Below are 19,871 nucleotides of genomic sequence, written 5' to 3' on the forward strand. Positions count from 1 at the left end.
ACACCGCTGTGGGGAGACTGAAAGCAGCTCCCAGCACCCCAGCCTGGGCTCAGTGGAATCTGTATGTCCCTCCCTCTCTGCCTCCCCGCCTCTCTCAACCACGTGCATGCTAAGTTGCTCAGTCGTGTCCGACTCTTTGCTTCCCCATGGACTGTAGCCCGCCAGGCTCCTCTGTCCATGGGATTCTCCAGGCAAGAATACTGGAGTGGGTTGCCATTTCCTTCTCCAGGAAATCTTTCCCACCTAGCGATCGAACCCGCATCTCTTAAGTCTCCTGCATTGGCAGGTGGGTTCTTTACCCCTAGCGCCAGCTGGGAAGCCTCTCAACAGCCACCTGGAGTTAATACACAGGAAGTAGGTGGAGGAAGCGAGAAGAACTGATCTTGCGGGGCCGGGAGGACTTCGCTGTGGACCGTGGGCTCCTGGTGTTGACTTGTATATCCAGGGTTGACCAAGGGCTTGGGCAGGGTCCTCGGCGGAGCAGGGGCGCGGGTATCTGCGCATACTCAGAGGGGAGCACCCCGCCCTCAGGCAGCCCTCCCCTCTCTCCCCTCAGTATTACTGCTGCAAGAAGAGCAGAGCGGAGGATGCAGACGAGGAAGGGGAGGAGGAGCACGACCTGCCCACACACCCCAGAGGCCCCGCCTGCAATGCCTGCAGCTCCCAGGCTCTGGACGGCCGAGGCAGCCTGGCGCCCGTCCCCGGCGAGCCCTGCGGCCAGCCGTGCAGGGTGGCGGCCGGCCACTGCACCGCCTGCTCCCCATACAGCTCCCCCTTTTACATACGGACGGCTGACATGGTGCCCAACGGGGGCGGAGGCGAGAGGCTCTCCTTTGCTCCCACCTACTACAAGGAGGGGGGACCCCCATCTCTCCAAGTGGCAGCGCCCCAGAGTTACCCGGTGACGTGGCCAGGCTCTGGGCGCGAGGCCTTCACCAATCCAAGGGCTATTAGTACAGACGTGTAACCCCTTTCACCCCTGACCCGCCCCCAACACACACCAACATGGCTGCTCCCCACCCAGGATCATCAATGGGGACAGTGGACGACCCCTCCCACAGCCTGCAAGGACCTTCTCAGTTTTTCTGGCTCTCCTTGCCCCACAGTGGAAGGCTCACCTGGATTCAGGCTGTTGAGGGCACTGAGAACCAGGGCAGGGGCTGGCCCCATGGCCCAGAGGAAGGGGGCCTGACAGGTCATGTTGGCAGCCTGGCCGGTGTCTCTGCTGGGACTTTTCTCCGGCCAGGCCAGCGTGGCCACAGCCCTCACACTTACCTCTGTCCCCTGGCTTTGCCAGACTCTGAGGAGACGAGCAGGAGCCCAGGGAAAGCTAAGCAAGGGCTCCGGAGGTCTCCAGAGTCCTTGGGGGATGAAAGGAGAAAGTCGGGGGTGAGGGCAAGGGGAGAGGCCAGACCTGAGGCCTTGGCAGAACTCGAGAAGGGTGGGCAAGGATTGAAGGGCTTTTTCGGGACCTGCTTGCCACAATGAATCCAGGAGCTAGTTCACCATCTCGTTTTGTACTTCAGCTTCCTAGAGACTGCAGTTCCGGTAGCTGTTCCAACACAGATGCTACTTCCTGAGCACGCTTGTATTTGCCCCCATCCTCACGGAACATAGCGACTAGACTTTAAAGGCCGTGGCATGAGGTTATTTGCAGGGAATGCACCCAACATGGATGTCTAGCCTTGTCTCCCCACAAATCCTCTTTCTCTGCCTTGGGAACCAGCTATCCCGGCTGTTGAAACTTTTCCAAGTTTTGTTACTAGAGTTTGAGTAGCTTAGTGAGGGAGAGCCTGCCGATGGTGTCTGGGGCCCTGGTCCACCACGCTGAGTGTGGTGCCTCGATGCGGCCCTGCAAGGACCTGTGCATTCCCAGGTGTATACACACACACATCTGTCACCACCAAGTGTGTACAAACATCACCACCTGGTGTGTGTGCACACACACACACACGCCTGTTACCACCAGGTGTGTGCACACATACCACCATCACCAGCGCTCACCAGGGCTCTGCCACCTTCAGGAACCGCAGAGCAGAAGAGTGATGTGGCAGCTAGAAAGTCAGCCTCCAGACAGCAGGAGTGACAGGTGATCAGGGTGGCAGCCACAGCAGCCACTGATGGGTACAGGAAGCGCCTGCGGAGTCTCCCGTGAAACGATCCTGCCACGTGGAAGCCCCTCCAGAGACCCAGTATCCTACCTGGGCATCCAGCCGTGAGGCCGTAGACCAGCACCCCATCTTCCCATCAGGGATGGCAGCGCTGGCTCCGAGGATGGGAGCAGATTTGACTCAGCAATCAGATTCCACGCTGGCCACCCTCCCTCTGCTGACCCAACCCTCAGTCTCTGAACGAAGGCCTGTTTATTGCTGGGTCGCTCCAGCCCCAAGTCCAGATCCCAGATATAACTCAGCTGTGGCCTTATGCTGTTTGTGTGGCTGCATCTGATGAGTGTCCCAGTTGATGTAAGGGATGGCTGCCCACCCTCTCCTAAGGGCATTAGTAACCCCCAGCCTCTCTTGAGTCATTGCAGTGTGTGGGACAAGAAGGGAGCAGGCCCCTTGGCCAATTTTTGCTGAATTTTGATTTTTGCATCTGAGAAAGGGAGGGTGCAGCTGGGGGAGGCATGAAGGGGAAGAGAATTCGCCACACCTTTGCATCCCTCTGGGCACTTCTCACCTTGCATCTCAATCTGGAATCAAGGCTAACTGGGTTGAGAACCAGAGGACCTAGGGTCTGGTCACATTTGGGTTACTCTGGGTCCTCTGAGGACCGGTCCCTTATCTCCTCTGAGACCCCATTTCCTCCAGGGAAATGGGACTCGCCCAGATGGACTCTGAAGGCCCTTTAGTGCTCCAGGAAACCAGGATTCCCCGAAAAGTCCTGCCAGCCAGACCACTCTCTCTCACCCTAGTCCTGGCAGGGGGCTGGATACACTTTCCAACTGCCTGATCCCGTGTGCACGGATGCATGTTGATGGATCCAAGACCACAGTACATTGCAGGGTTAGCTGGCAAAACAATTTTAACATCAGAAAAAAGCCAACACGTTTGACCCTCCTACTGGGTGACTTCAAGTTCTCTGCTACTAGGAAGCAGCTTTCAGTGGGGGTAATCAGCTCTGTCTCCCAGAGCCCAGAGGGACCAGCTTAGGGACAGTGGCTTTCACATCCCCACACCCATCCCACTGACAGCCCTTCCTGGGCTAAGCACACCCGTTGATGTGAGCTGCTAGGCCTGGCCACCCTAGCTCTTCCTGATGGCCAGCCCCAGTGTCTTGCTGCCATGGGATTCCACAGTTGCACAACCACATCAGGGGCTGTCCCTCCTCACCCCCAAAATTCTAGTACCTCCCACCTTCAGAGAAGTCAAGACCCAGTCAACTCTTAACGTGCTTCTTGGCCCTCATTCTTTGAGATCCTGGAGTGAAAAGCATCTTCGTGCAGTCCCTCTCTCCTCCCAGAGCTTCCCCAGCCTCAGTCAACCCACAAGTCAACATCTGAGTTTGGGGCATTGGAGAGATGGTGGCCGCGGCTCCCCCTGCCCCGACTGCGCAACGCTGCTCCGGGCACAGCCTCGAGGTTGCCCGCCAGCCTCCCAGCAGCTGCAAGGACCTTGCCTGTGGAAGAGGAAGCTCACCCCACTCCACTGCACTGTACTTTTTGGCCACCGAGTCTGTGCTCTGGGACACTGTTTGGACACTTTTCAAACTGCACCCTAAAGAGGAAGCGGAGAGACAGAGACCCCTGCTCCCGCCAACTTTTCTCTCCACTTCACTGCTCCTGCTACAGAATTCTTGCCCTGCATCTTTGATAACTTGGAGTCACAACCAAGCAAATGTCCAAAATAAAGGAGAAATTTGAAATAGAAACCCCCGCAGGGTCCTCGGTACTTTACCTGGGGGAAGGGGCAGCGGGGCACGGACTGAAGACTGAACACCCCCTTCTCAGCGCCCAGAGCGTCCTTTCTCTGCACTGAGATCTGCCAGCTTCCTCTCCCTTCCGGCTTCCCTCTGCTGTGCCCCCTGCCACCCCCCATCCCTTTTCTTGCCCTAATCAGAGCTCACTTCCAGGAGGGATGTGTCATGTGTTGGGAAAGGGGATTGAAGCATAGCTGCTGCTGCCTCCTGAGGTGGAAGGAGCCTTCGGCTGATGGTGGGGAGTCTCCCTGGGGAGCAGCCTGCCCCCCAAGCCTCACTGTCCAGGCCCCGGTGTCCCCCCCTGTAGTTTGCCTTAAGTCCCCAACTCTGATGCCTGAGGAGACCCTGACAGCCTGAGGAGGGAAGGCCAGAGAGTCTGGGGACCCGCTCCTGAGCTCAGCAGGGATGGTGATATCGTGAGAGGCGTGTGGTGAGGACCAGAGAGCCAGGGCGGAGGTTCTTTCTGGGCGAAAGGGAGTGTTCTGGGAGGACGAGGGTGAAGCTGGAGCTGTGCACATGTCTGTGAACATGTGTAAGAGAGAAAAAGAGAGACACCCACGCCTCGTCCCAGGACCACACAGCCCGCGGGGCAGCGGGCAACCTGGCCTGAGTCACGCAGCACCCAGGCCCCTGGAGTCAGGGTGCTCTGCCCCGGCAGGCCTTTGACACTCAGCCAGGGGGCAGTTGGCTACAGCTCTGTCACCAGCTGTCCCCTGGGAACAAAAAACCTGAGGCAGCCACCCCAGGCTTGAGCACCTCCCTCCTCCACTCCCCACAGAGCAGCCACACACACCCTCACCCACCCCCCGCCTCTCCCCAGCATCTCAGGCCACAGGGTGTACTTTTCTGCTTCTCAGTTTCCTCATCCATAAAATTGAGCTTGTGATGCCTACCTTATTCCATTGCTTTGAAAAGTGAGTGAGCCCGGCACGCACAGTAGCCATTGTCATTAGAGGGATTTGGCGGGGACTCAAATTGGAGCTGTGGAGGCAGCTGGGATCACTCTGGGCATCTGGGTGAAAAGCTCCTCTGGGCTCATTTTCATCTCTGCTCCTCGCCAAGACTTCTGAAGCCTCTCCTCCATCGCCACCTCTCTCTGTCTCTTCCAGACACTGCTGGACCATCTCTCTGCCCATCACCGCCTCTCCCTTCATTTGGAACTTCTCTCCCCATAACTGCCTGTGACTCTTGGAGGGACCCAGGGTCCCATCAACCTGTGCTGTGCTGCGCTTAGTCACTCAGTCATGTCCAACTCTGCAACCCCATGGCATGTAGCCCGACAGGCTCCTCTGTCCATGGGGATTCTCTGGGCAAGAATACTGGAGTGGGTTGCCATGCCCTCCTCCAGGGAATCTTCCCAATCCAGGGATCAAACCCAGTCCTCCCACATTGTAGGCAGATTCTTTACTGCCTGAGCCACCAGGGAAGCCCAAGAATACTGGTGTAGGTAGCCTATCCCTTCTCCAGGGGAACTTCCCGACCCAGGAATTGAACCGGGATCTTCTGCATTGTAGGCGGATTCTTTACCAGCTGAGCTACCTGGGAAGCCCCCATCAACCTAGGACTGCCTTTTGGCCTCACATTTGCCCCAGTAAACTATACAAATAAGGGAGAGAATATTCATACATACAAGAGTTCAGCTCTCAGCTGGGTTCTGTGCTTATTTCATTGGCTTCCAAGTTCAAGTTCAAGGCTTGGGTTCAAAAGTCAGGTCAGAAGGGGTCCAGGGGACCCCTCCAGCCCTTCCTCTTGAGCCTGGACTCCCCAAATTGTCCATCCCTGGCCCTGCTGAGTCTCACCCAGAACCTGCTAGACATCCTGGCTTCTCTGTCGAGGCGTGGACGAAGGCCTCCAGGTGTTGGTGGGGAGGTGAGAGTGGGAGAAAGAGTAGAGGGAGGGAGTCACAACATCTGGCTGGGAGGGACAGGAATGCACTTCTGTAGGACACCATCTGCATTGTCACAGAGTCGGGAAACCAGAGGAGAATGGGACCTGCCCCACCCTATTGCCTCTCGAAGTGGGCTCTATAGGAACCACCTCCACTCGACTCTGAATCCCCCTCCTTGTGTTCTGCCTAAACCCACAGAGAACAAAGGGAAATGACAGCTGAGCTCTGCAACATAACCCACAGGCCACGAAGGACTCTATTTCCCTGGCTAACCACCATATCATCATTTCTAATCCCTCCTATCTGGGGGGTGGGTCAGGGAGAATTCCTAAGAAATAAAATCAAAGTCCTCTTTCTCTATTTAGCTTCCAAAAGGCTAAGCCAACTCTGCAAACCTGCTGCGCTCCTGTTCATCTGTTTTTGTCATAACACTTAAAGCGTGACTTTAGGGAAGTTATTCATGTAATTCTAAGTTATTTGGGGAAATGTATCCATGGACTTGTTTCCACTTCAAAATGAGCTAAGGCCGCTTGACTGGCACTAGGAGACTGAGAGCTGAGAAATAAGACTCTGGGACCTAACTCTACTAGTTCTGTAAAAGAGCATCAAACCATTCCCATGCCCCACTTCCACATGCATCCTTAGAGGGGGGTGGCCAGCCAGATCCAGACAGCCACCAAGCACCACCCACCCACCTCCTGCCCTGCCTGCCTTCATCCCTCCTCTGTGTCTTGCTGTGGATGCAAGTGCGAAAAGGCTTCATCAGGCCAGATCATATTGCTTTCCTCCCTTTCCCTTTGCTTCAGTTCAGTTCAGCCATTCAGTTGTGTCCGACTCTTTGCGACCCCATGGACTGCAGCATGCCAGGCTTCCATGTCCATCACCAACTCCTGGAGCTTGCTCAAACTCATGTCCATTGAGTCAGTGTTGCCATCCAACCATCTCATCCTTTGTCATCCCCTTCTCCTGCCTTCAGTCTTTCCCAGCATCAAGGTTTTTTCCAATGAGTCAGTTCTTTGCATCAGGTAACCAAAGTAAAGCAAAAATACATCCTTTACATCAGGGGCTTACAATCCTGTACCTTTTATCTTTTTTTGGATGTGGCATGCAGGATCTTAATTCCTTGCTCAGGAATTAAACCAGTTCTCCCTGCAATGGAAGCACAGAGTCCTAACCACTGGATCAATAGAGAAGTCCCTACAGGGTACTTTTAGATGGGAGGAAAGAGAACCTATGAGTGTAAAAAAGTGAGTGTTAGGTGCTCAGTCGTGTCCAACTCTTTGCGACCAGGTGGACTGTAATCCACCAGGCTCCTCTGTCCATGGAGTTCTCCAGGCAAGAATACTGGAGTGGGTAGCCATTCCCTTCTCCAGGTAATCTTCCCAACCCAGGGATCAAACCTGGGTTTCCTGTGTTGCAGGCAGATTCTTTATCAGCTGAGCCACCAGGGAAGTAATGTTGACACTTTAATCACGAGTTCTGTTCTGGACCTAACTAAACAACGCAAGGTTCAACAGAAGCCTGACCCTCTTCACAAAGTTCTCTGAACTCTTCCCAAACATAGGACCCAACCAGGGAACAGATCTTCTCCAGATAACCAATCAGTGCTGTTGCCCACAATATCAGTGTAGTGAGGAGGCCATGGCTTACTCTGCAGGGAGGGAGTGTCTTGAACTTTCCTTCTGGCAGGAATCCACCTCCTGAGGTGGAGGGTGGAAGGAGGGTAGAGAATGGCACCTCCACCTTCTAATGTCTAAAAGGCAAGATCGTCAAAAACAACCACACACAGGCTGTGAAAAATTTCAACACTCACCAAATCTGTGAAAGCATTGTCTAACAAAAAAGTTCAAATGCATCCAGGAATAACACACTTCTCATGAATATTCTTAAGGATAATATTTTCTGCCTTGTAATCCATTTGTTGGGCAGCCATGAACTCTTCCTGAAACTTAGGAGATGAACATCCATGCAGAGTCCCAGCCCTAAACTTGGCGGAAGTCCCCCTTTCTCCATCAAACTGCCCCCCACAATCCTAAGTGAGCCTGCTTCCCAGGATGGTCCTTTTCCAAGGGTAATTGGTCTCAGGGGGACAATCTGCCCAGGCCTCCAGGAGAGCACTTGACTCCCCAATTTCCTCTCCATCCTGTCATGAAGCAACCCCTGACTCCTTCTTACACACACACCATCACTACCACCAGCAAGGAACCCCAGCCATAGCTTGGAGCTGGCAGGTAGGCAAGGCAGCCATTGCCCTGAGCTCACTGGCTCCCAGGCCTGCTCCACCCAGTGGGCAGGACAGGTTCAGTCTTCACAGAGGTGAACGTCCAGAAACTGGGGGACTGGACATCTGAGCTCCAGTGCTGGCCTGCCTGCAGGTACAGGTCAGGCCCCACACCCACGCCAACCCATCACAGTATCTATATATCCTCCTGGGCTGGGTTTTGCCTTAGGCCAGAGATTTTCTTTCTACCCATTGGGAATTACATCCTTACTCCTAACAAAAGATCTTTCCCCTGAGAAGATCCATGTTCTGGGTCTAATCAAATCTCCTAAATTCATAACTGAGGCCTAACCCTCCTCACAACATCTGAGTTCTTTCTGCAAACATGTAGGGCCCAACCAAGGAACCTAGAATGATCAGAAGACCTAAACCCCAGACCCCGACATAGAGATCAAGGGTCTCACCAGCCCCCTCACCCTCCCCTTCCTCTGCCTCCCTCCCACTGCCTGTGGTCCCTTGTCTTCGCATCTAGGAAGGAGTCGTGAGCTGGTGTCAGTGAATGAGGAGGAACTCAAAAGAGAAAAATTAAGAATCGAGTATTTTCGGAGAGGGAAAAAAGTGGTAATATAAAATGTCTGACACTGGAGGAATACACACACACGCACACACGCACACACGCACACACACACACAGGAAAATGGCTTCCTGTTGGAAGGGAGAGGGAATTGGCGAGATGAAGGCAGAAACAAAACTTTCCAGTGTACGCACGTGGTAGGTTGCTTCAATCGTGACCCACGCTGTGTGAGCCTATGGACTGTAGCCCTCCAGGCTCCTCTGTCCATGTGATTCTCCAGGCAAGAATACTGGAGTGTGTTGTCATGCCCTCCTGCAGGGGATCTTCCCGATTCAGGGACCAAACCCATGTCTCTTATGTCTCCTGCATTGGCAGGCAGATTCTTTACCACTAGCGCTACCTGGGAAGCCTCTTTGAATATATACCTGGTTATGTTACTTTCCTCTGGTAACTTTATATTTTGAAAAGTGTTTTCTCTCAGTTAAATTATACCAGACTGTCTGAGAATAGCAAGTACCCTCCGGGCAGTCATATGCAGGTACATACCTGGCTATGAGCAGAGCCCTTGGGGCAAGCCTGCTGAGGCCTGTGCTCAGATCTGAAGAGATGCCAAGTGGTCAGGAGTCTCTTCAGATGTTGCCGAGTTTGGACTCTCCCAGCTCTGGGGCTGGGTCACGGCTCATGCGTGCCGGCTCTCCACAGGCAAAGGGGCTTCTGTGCTACAAGTTTGGAGCAATTTTCTCTCCACAAGACCAGCAGGCAGAAGACTAAAGGGAAAAACAGTGTCAACTCACATAGGTTCATATCAGATAAATATTTTTTGAATTGCTTTCTGTTGTGGTAAATTTTCTATAACATAAAATTTACAGTTTTAAACATTTCGAGGTATACAATTCAGTGGTGTTAGTTCAATAGTGGATTTATTTATTTACCTATTTATTTGAGATATAATTGACATATAACACTGTATTAGTTTTAGGTGTACAACATAATTTAATGATCACTGCTATAAATTTAATGTCCATTACCACATATGGCGACACATTTGTTGTTTCTTGTGATGAGATTTTAAGATCTATTCTCTTACCAACTTTCCCAAATGCAATACAGTAATTTTTAAAATACTTATTTGGCTTCACTGGGTTTTCGTTGTGGTATGTGGGATCTAGCTGCCTGACCAGAGATTGAACCCGGGCCTCCTGCATTGGGAACGCAGAGTCTTAGCCACTGGACCACCAGGGTAGTCCTCAGTAATTTTTTAAAATACATAATTATTAACTGTAGTGACCATGCTGCACATTACATCTCCAGGTCTTTTTATCTCATAACTGCAAATTTAACTTTTTTTAAGTTGATGACAAGTTCAAATGCATGCTAAAGCTCTACCTTTTTATCCACCACCTCTCACCCCAACATGCTATATTTTTTGTGATATTTTATTTTATTTTAATTGGAAGCTAATTACTTTATAATACTGTAGTGGGTTTTGCCATACATTGACATGAATCAGCCATGGGTGTACATGTGTCCCCCATCCTGAACCCTCACTCCCCATCCCATCCCTCAGGGTTGTCCCAGTGCACTGGCTTTGAGTGCCACATGCTATATTTTTGATGTCACAGTAGGTTCTTTTAACACTGTGCTTCTCTAGTTCATTTGCTAGGTTTCTCCCCTAGAGAGGGCAGTGGGGCCAAGGGAGCAGGATCTGGGTTCTGGTCTCAGTTTTGCACTAGTAAACACATATCCTTAAGTGGTCACTTAGTCCCTCAGTTCCCTAATCTGTAAAATGAGGGATTTAGACTATTTAGACTATACAATTATTTCATTCATTTCGTTTTAGTAATTCAAGTCCACTTTTTAAGGAGATTCTAGGCAAAGAAACTCAAAGCCAAAATGCAAGGAACCTACTGGTTATCTAAATCCATTCAAGTGAATTCACATTTCAGCAAAGACAAAATTTCCTGGTTGTCAGAAATCTGACACATTTGTAACCTTCAGAAATCAGTATGTGGCAGAAAGTTCTAAATGAAGGCAAGGGGCCAGAAACTATTCTCTGGTGAGCCAAGTGCTTCGCTCTGCAGCCATGTCCATAGCTTTGAGCTGTGTGACCCAACTCCAACTCCAACTCCGACCAAAGTGCTCCCAGGCTGAGCTAGGTGGGAAAAAAGCACAAATGGAGGAAAACAGTCATGAGAGAGCAGGGCTAACATAGGCAAAACTCTTCATTCAACTACCATTTGCTGGGGATGGAGCACTAGGTGCTAAGCATTGTGCTAAGAGTTAGAGAGAGAAAAATGAAAAGTACCACCCTTGTCCTCAAGCGGGTTATATTCTAGGATAGAAAATTAACACATATTTCACAGGTAAAATACTAAACTTTCCAGGTATTTACTTGCCCTTAACTAAAACACAGAGTGGAGGGACTTCTCTGGCAGTCCAGTGGTTAAGTAAGATTCCATGCTTCCAATACAGGAGGCATGGGTTCAATCCCTGATCAGGGAACTAAGATCCCACATGCTATGTAGCATGGCCAAAAAATTTAAAAAAGACAAAAAGTCGAGTGGATACTCAAAGAGTATAAGATGGAGTCCATTGTCTTCATATTGGCATGGTCAAAGCCGGGCAGGGGCGTCCATCCGCCTGTCAAATGTGGCTTCGTTACTTTAGGAAGTAGATAGCAGCCTCAGCGTTTCTTTCCTGCCAGACTTTGTCCTCATGTTAGAAAGAGTGAAATTGCTAAGGACAGTGTCTTAGCTCGGGCTGACGAATTACCATAGATAGCTAGCTTAAACAGTAAACATTTATTCCTCACAGTTCTGGAGACTGGGACGCTCAAGATCAAGGTACTATCAAATCTGATGTCTGGGGAGGGCCCGCTTCCTGGTTCATGGATGTCCATCTTACACTGTGTCCTCATATTGTGGAAGGAACTAGAGAGCTTTCTGGGGCCTCTTCAATCCTATCAGGAGGGCTCCATTCTCATGACCTAATCACACCCTAAAGACTGTGCCTCCTAATATTATCACACTATGCGTAGGATTTCAATATGTAAAATTGGGGGAGACAAAAGCATTCAATCCATAGCAGATGGGTCCTAGGTCCCTGGGGCATAAACCATTAATCAAGGCAATTTTTAGGTGGTAAACACAAATTGAAATTCAACCAGAGTGGGCACAGATATGTAGAGGATGTGCTAGAGCCTTGAGAAGATGGAGATACATAATGTGGTAAATTAAAGAGAGAAGAAAAAAGATAGACTGGAAGAGTTAATACCATTGTGAGGATCAGAGTCCTAGGGATAGAGGGCAGTCAGAGATCACATAATCACCCTCACCTCAATGTACTGTCAATGCAAATAATCAATAACCAATCTAAAAATAGAGGGGTGTTTTATTCAAGCCAAACTGAGAATTATAGCCCAGAAGACAGCTTCTTAGTAGCTCTGGGAATTTACCCCAGAGAAGCATGGTTTTCAGCAGTTTTGTATCTTATCAGAACAAAGAACATCAAACATGACCGGGGTACATTCCTTCAAGTTTTCAAAAAAAAAAAAAAAAAGACAGATTAGCACATCCAGTGAGTCAGTACGACCTTGGTGCCGGGAAGGGATCCTTATCATCAAAGGAATACTTGCATTGATGTCCCAGGAAGTGGGGCATTTATCTCTGTCTTCAAAACAGACATTCTTTACTTCTGGACAGCACACCCTTTTCTTTAATGGTTAGAGCAGCTGTACAATATACGTGTGATGGACCACAGACAGAATGTCCTAACTGGCATAAAGTTCAAGCCAAATCATGTACAAGCTAGGAAGACTTCCTCAAATCTCAATATGTGAAAATTTCTTCCATCAACCATTAGAAACCATCTGGCAGGGAGTACTTCCCTGGTGGTCCAGTGATTAAAAATCTGTGATTCCACTGCAGGGGACACAGATGTGATCCCTGTTTAGAGAACTAGGATCCCTCATGCTGTGTGGTGCAGCAAAAAAAATACACATGCACGCTCTTTGGGTTTCGCTGGTAGTCCAGTGGTTAGGACTCCACGCTTCCACTGCATGGGGTGCAGGTGGAAATGGCAACCCGCTCCAGTATTCTTGCCTGGAAAATCCCATGGACGGAGGAGCCTGGCGGGCTACGTCCACAGGGTCGCAAAGAATTGGACACGACTGTGCAACTAACATACACATACACACTGGGAACTAAGGGGCTTCCCTGGTGGTGCAGTGGTAAAGAATCCACCTACCAAGCAGAAAACGCAGGTTCAGTCCCTGGGTTGGGGAGATCCCCTGGAATGGCAAGCCACTCCAGTACTCCTGTCTGGGAAATCCCATAGACAGAGAAGCCTGGCAGGCTACAGTCCATGGGGTCACAAAGTTGGACACGACTTAGCAACTAAACTAAACCTTTAGGAGAATAACATTACATTCTTTTTAAGATAAACACCACTTATTAAAATGTAAATAATAGTAAGGAAATGTTAGTCAAAAGGTACAAACTTTCAGCTATAAAATGTAAGTTCTGGAAATCCAATACAGTATGTGACTGTAGCTTACGCTGCATTGTATACTTGAAATTTTCTAAAAGAGTAAATCTTGAGTGTTCGTAACACAAAAAAGGTGAATATGTAAGGTCATGAATATGTTAATTAACTTGATTTGTGGTGATCATTTGAACTGTGGTGTTGGAGAAGATTCTTGAGAGTCCCTTGGACTGCAAGGAGATCCAACCAGTCCATTCTGAAGGAGATCAGCCCTGGGATTTCTTTGGAAGGAATGATGCTAAAGCTGAAACTCCAGTACTTTGGCCACCTCATGCGAAGAGTTAACTCATTGGAAAAGACTCTGATGCTGGGAGGGATTGGGGGCAAGAGGAGAAGGGGACGACAGAGGATGAGATGGCTGAATGGCATCACTGACTCGATGGACGTGTGTCTGAGTGAACTCCGGGAGTTGGTGATGGACAGGGAGGCCTGGCGTGCTGCGATTCATGGGGTTGCAAAGAGTCGGACATGACTGAGTGACTGATCTGATCTGCGGTGATCATTTCACAGTATACATATATCAAATTATCATGTTGTACACTTGAAATATATATAATTTTATTTGCCAATTGTACCTCATAAACCTGGGGAAAATGTAAGTAATTCAAAGCAGATGAGAGATTAGATATCGTAATTCTACTATTCTATCTTCCTATGATTATTTGGGGTGCTATTAGTTAACAACCTAGTCTTTAAAAACTACATTTAATTTTTAGGTGTGTAATAGGGAAGAACCTTTGTGTTCTCTTATAAACTAATCACTAAGGGGATGTTGCCTATAAGCTTAAATACACATAATGGCCCAACTCTGGCAACCTTGCCTCCCAGATAATGAGCATTAAGCTAAAACACCTTTGTTTAGCTCAGAGGAATCATCCTGACCAGGTCCACGTGTGAATGACTGCAGGGAGGAAGAAATTAACACGTCCCCTCCAGAGGCTGATGGGAACCAGGAAGTGCTTGACTTTACACCCTCCCTTTTTAGTATAAAAGAAGCCTGATTCTAACTCAGGTAAGATAGTTTTTTGCCATATGAGTTCGTTATCTTAGTCTCTGGCTTTGGGAATAAAGTCACTATTCCTTGCCCCAACAGCTCATCTCTCAGCCTATTGGCCTGTCGTGCAGCTAGCAGTATGAAGTTGGACTTGATAACAGGTATTTATTTCCATTTAGGTCAAGAGTTTTTGTTTGTTTTTTTTTTTTCTTTTAGACTTACTAGGAATTTTTCACATCTTGCACAGATGTGTTAAAAATAAGATGTCAACTTTGCTACATTGAAGTATTATGGGAAGGAAATAATTCCAAAATTATGTATAAAACACCTATGAATCAGATATAATAAAGGACAAGGTATATGATGCACAGAAGTACAATATACTACACTTGATCTTAGCCAAAAGGCCGAGAAGCAGTAGAAGTACAATATAAATGCTAACTAATATTAAATAATACTCATTTAATAATACAAGGGGACATTTGGTCATATGAAAAGAATCCTTAGTGGTTTTGACATCATGGTGGACTGATGGTGAATTCATCTGTGCTTCTGCTTTTCTTGCTTTCTGAGAAATTTCTGAGGATTCCTGATCTCACTCAGGAAGCATTATGGTAAAAATCTGATTGAAGAAATATACATTTTATCTATGCTGGGTTTTTTTTTTTTTTTTGGTAATTGGAATGGCTAACCTCTTGGTAAATCTGCCCCAAACTTTCATCACTAAATAAAACCCACCAAACTGATGGCTATTCTAAAACGTACTTTCCTTCTTTGTTTAAATTTGCTAATTCAGGCATGAAGTTTAAAGACAACTCTATAGAAAGACTATTACCTTGAGTTCACATGGAGTAATTATTGAGGACTCATTCAGAAAACGAAGATCATGGCATCTGGTCCCACCACTTCATGGGAAATAGATGGGGAAACAGTGGAAACAGTGTCAGACTTTATTCTTGGGGGCTCCAAAATCACTACAGATGGTGACTGCAGCCACGAAATTAAAAGATGCTTACTCCTTGGAAGGAAAGTTATGGCCAACCTAGATAGCATATTCAAAAGCAGAGACATTACTTTGCCAACAAAGGTCCATCTAGTCAAGGCTATGGTTTTTCCTGTGGTCATGTATGGATGTGAGAGTTGGACTGTGAAGAAGGCTGAGCGCCGAAGAATTGATGCTTTTGAACTGTGGTGTTGGAGAAGACTCTTGAGAGTCCCTTGGACTGCAAGGAGATCCAACCAGTCCATTCTGAAGGAGATCAGCCCTGGGATTTCTTTGGAAGGAATGATGCTAAAGCTGAAACTCCAGTACTTTGGCCACCTCATGCGAAGAGTTGACTCATTGGAAAAGACTCTGATGCTGAGAGGGATTGGGGGCACGAGGAGAAGGGGACGACAGAGGATGAGATGGCTGGATGGCATCACTGACTCGATGGACATGAGTCTGAGTGAACTCCGGGAGTTGGTGATGGACAGGGAGGCCTGGCGTGCTGCGATTCATGGGGTCGCAAACAGTCAGACACGAATGAGTGACTGATCTGATCTGATTTTTAATTAAAGAAAGAGGGAAAATAGTTTCTCTTCCTGTACCTACCAATAATATAAATTTTTAAAAAAATGGCACCAGCTCCTCTATTGTGGCTCCTGTATATATATTTTTAATTTATTTGGCTGTGTTGGGTCTTCAGTTGCGGCAGGTGGGATCTTTCCCTGCAGTGTTCCGGGTGCTCTCTAGTTGCGGCATGGGGGCTCCAGAGCGCAAGAGCTCTGTAGCTGTGGTGTGCTGGCTTAGTTGTCCCGTGGCATGTGGGATTCTGGTTCCCTAACCAGGGATTGAACCCATGTTCCCTGTATTGGAAGGCAGATTCTTAATCACTGGACCACCAGGGAAGTCCCAGCTCCTGTTCATTCTGATTGCTGCTGTATAAAATTTTCAAATTAAATGTAATTGTTGAAGTTTTTGTTTTGTTACTTTTTCTCTAGTTTCCAGAGAATGTATTGACATTCTTCTAAAAACCATTTGCTCTAGATTTTACCTGGGGAGTATTCTACATGTGGCTTACCATCTCTGTGAAACTCATAAATAAATGAATGAAAAATTGATAAAATGTGATGCCATATCGCTGACAACAGACCAGGATGGTGATTTAGTAACCAGAAGTGTGTAGCTTTTGTTCACACTGTTCAGTAATGTGTCTGATGAATAATTATAGCCCCACATCAAGTAATGGAACTACTGGCTATAATCAGAAAGATAGTGGGGACTTTTTAAATTAACTTTCTCCAGTCAAACTACATGGAATATAAGAAATTATGAAACTGACTGGCAGTGCACTTATAAGAGGCAGTCAAACAAGGTGTTTTCTTAAAAAGCTGCTTGAAGCAAAGAATTACTCTGTTTTGTGGACAACAATACCAATTTTGCAGGGCTTGGCTATCAGCTGTCTTGTTTATACAACTAACCTGGTGCGCCTCACATGGGGCACTTGGTTCTAAGCACCCAGAAGCCTCTGCCTGACTGGATGCAGGGCCCAGCAGGCCTGTGGCTTCAGCCCCACTTACCACTTTGTTTGCACAGTTTCTGATCCTCAAAGGTGCATCTGTTGCTTTTGAACCTGGCTTTGTTTTGTTTCTAATTTTATTGATGTATAGTTGATTTACATTGCATTAATTTCTGCTATGTGGCAAAGTGATTCAGTTATATATACATTCTTCATATTCTTTTCCATTATAGTTTAGGATATTAAATATTGTTCCCTGTGCTATATAAGAGGACTTTGTTGTTCATCTGTCTTATATATAATAGCTTGTATCTGTTAACCCCAAACTCCCAATCCTTCCCTTCCCCACCCCCCTCCCCCTTGGCAACCACAATTCTGTATTCTAAGTTTGTGAGCCTGTTTCTGTTTTTCAGACCATGTCATTTTATATTTCACAGGCAAGCATATGGTATTTGTCTTTCTCCATCTGACTTACTTAGCTTAGTATGATAATCTCTAGGTCCATCCATGTTTCTGCAAATGATGCTTCATCCTTTTCTATGGCTGAGTAATATTCCATTGTATATATCTACCACATCTTCCTTATCCATTCACCTGTCAATTGACATTTAGGTTGTTCCCAAGTCTTGGCTATTGTGAATAGTGCTGCTATGAACATCGAGGTGCATGTATCTTTTTGATTTAGTTTTGTCTGGGTATATGCCCAGGAGTGGGATTGCAGGATCATACAGCAGCTCTATTTTTAGTTTTCTGAGGAAGCGCCATATTGGTTTCCATAGTGACAGCACCAACTTACATTCTCACCAACAGTGTAGGAGGGTTCCCTTTTTTCCCACAGCCTCTGCAGCATTTGTTATTTGTAGACTTTTTAAATGATGGCCATTCTGTTTGGTGTGAAGTGGTACCTCATTAAATTGTTATGATTTGCATTTCTCTAATAATTAGCAATGATGATGGCTCTGTTTTTTTTAAGTTCTCTTGAATTTCTTTTATCTATTATCGTTACATGTTCAGAGTTACAAAAAGATGTTAAAGTGAGAACTTAAAATGGCATCTTTGGTATTATAATAAAAGGCATTACCAAGTTGAGGGTTCATCTTAAGTACTGGTTTGTATATTAGAAAATTAGAGATCCTAAAAGGTGTCAGGCTACAAGTCAAAAAAAATGACTTGTGTCTCATTTGTAGTGTGTGTGTGTATGAAGGCCTTCTGCAGGCCCTAAATTCATATATCATGTGGGTGGATTCCTTGGTAAAGAGTACCCTGCACATATATGAAACAGGATTTGTTCCTTTTTCTTAAAGTAGCTAAGGACTTCAGTAGCTAAGTTCCTTCCCTAGTTTAGCTTGATGAAGCTACTTGTTAAAGAAAAAATATTCAATGACATGTGCTAAAAATGATAAGGCAGACTTCATCCAGGACATTAATGCTGGTATAGGGACCACTGCAATGGGATGTTACAGTGTGGAGAAAAACAGGGTTCAACTCCAAACACAGCTTGGGCAAGAGGGAATTTAGAGCCAAGGTGCAGGGATAGAAAACAACTAAGAGGAAACACCAGGGATAACAGGGGTTCTGGCTAAACTGACTTAATGGAATTCTTGCAGAAGGCAGGCCAGGGTGATGAGACATCACCTAGGGCAGGGGTCCCCAACCTCCGGGCTGCAGACCCGTACCTCCTGTCAGATCAGTGGTGGCATTAGACTAGAAAGTGCAGAATAAATGTAATGTGCTAGAAATGGACATGGAACAACAGACTGGTTCCAAATAGGAAAAGGAGTACGTCAAGGCTGTATATTGTCACCCTGCTTATTTAACTTATATGCAGAGTACATCATGAGAAATGCTCGGCTGGAAGAAACACAAGCTAGAATCAAGATTGCCGGGAGAAATATCAATAACCTCAGATATGCAGATGACACCACCCTTATGGCAGAAAGTGAAGAGGAACTCAAAAGCCTCTTGATGAAAGTGAAAGTGGAGAGTGAAAAAGTTGGCTTAAAGCTCAACATTCAGAAAACGAAGATTATGGCATCCGGTCCCATCACTTTATGGGAAATAGATGGAGAAACAGTGGAAACAGTGGCAGACTATTTTTCTGGGCTCCAAAATCACTGCAGATGGTGACTGCAGCCATGAAATTAAAAGACGCTTACTCCTTGGAAGGAAAGTTATGACCAACCTAGATAGCATATTCAAAAGCAGAGACTTTACTTTGCCAACAAAGGTCCATCTAGTCAAGGCTATGGTTTTTCCTGTGGTCATGTATGGATGTGAGAGTTGGACTGTGAAGAAGGCTGAGTGCCGAAGAATTGATGCTTTTGAACTGTGGTGTTGGAGAAGACTCTTGAGACTCCCTTGGGCTGCAAGGAGATCCAACCAGTCCATTCTGAAGGAGATCAGCCCTGGGATTTCTTTGGAAGGAATGATGCTAAAGCTGAAACTCCAGTACTTTGGCCACCTCATGCGAAGAATTGACTCATTGGAAAAGACTCTGATGCTGGGAGGGATTGGGTGCAGGAGGAGAAGGGGACGACAGAGGCTGAGATGGCTGGATGGCATCACTGACTCGATGGACGTGTGTCTGAGTGAACTCCGGGAGTTGGTGATGGACAGGGAGGCCTGGCGTGCTGTGATTCATGGGGTCGCAGATTCAGACACGACTGAGCGACTGAACTAAACTGAACCATCCCCAAACCATGTCCCTACCCACTGTCTGTGGAAAAACTGTCTTTCATGAAATCAGTCCCTGGTGCCAAAAAAGGTTGCGGACCACTGACTAAGGGATGCTGAAGGATGAGGAAACAGGTTAGATACTGAGGGTGGAGGGTCCTAGTTAAACTGGGATTCTTGTGAAAACTTTATTTTCTGAAGTACACAGATAGGCCTAGGAAGATATTCATTCTGAAGTACACAGATAGGCCTAGGAAGATATTCAGGAGCCTGACTAAAGTTTGGGCAAGCAAAGAATCATTGTCAGCTTCTGTATCAAATATACCATGATCCAGAATGCAACTTCAGACATCATTTTTATAGTATACATTTAAAATTACAATTTCTACAGTAACCAAATAATTCATAGCACATCTTTTCCTTATTAAAAATTTTCACAGTACTGATGCCTCAGTCTGTTCCAATATATTTGGAAAAGTATGTTAACATCCTCTAGTGGTGAGTTTATGAATAAGAATCAAAAAATCATGTTGCTACAAACCCACTGTGGTTGTTTGCAG

The 19,871-nt window shown here is 47.2% G+C and overlaps 1 protein-coding gene and 1 pseudogene across 5 annotated transcripts in view; one reads left to right on the plus strand and one right to left on the minus strand.

Annotated features, from left to right (window-relative positions):
- The window catches only part of FAM163A (family with sequence similarity 163 member A), a 97,432-nt gene extending 93,562 nt beyond the window's left edge, over window positions 1-3,870 (plus strand). For all 5 annotated transcript variants that reach the window (XM_027565464.1, XM_027565463.1, XM_027565466.1 and 2 more), the window contains exon 5: window positions 557-3,870. In XM_027565464.1, coding sequence (XP_027421265.1) covers window positions 557-967 — 411 coding nt within the window. In that variant the 3' untranslated portion in view covers window positions 968-3,870. The remainder of the gene's footprint in view (window positions 1-556) is intronic.
- A 10,527-nt stretch (window positions 3,871-14,397) lies between these two features.
- On the minus strand, window positions 14,398-14,556 carry LOC113907106 (annotated as a pseudogene).
- Window positions 14,557-19,871: the final 5,315 nt, after the last annotated feature.

This window comes from Bos indicus x Bos taurus, chromosome 16 (assembly GCF_003369695.1).
Source record: "Bos indicus x Bos taurus breed Angus x Brahman F1 hybrid chromosome 16, Bos_hybrid_MaternalHap_v2.0, whole genome shotgun sequence".
NCBI classification, from domain to species: domain Eukaryota; kingdom Metazoa; phylum Chordata; class Mammalia; order Artiodactyla; family Bovidae; genus Bos; species Bos indicus x Bos taurus.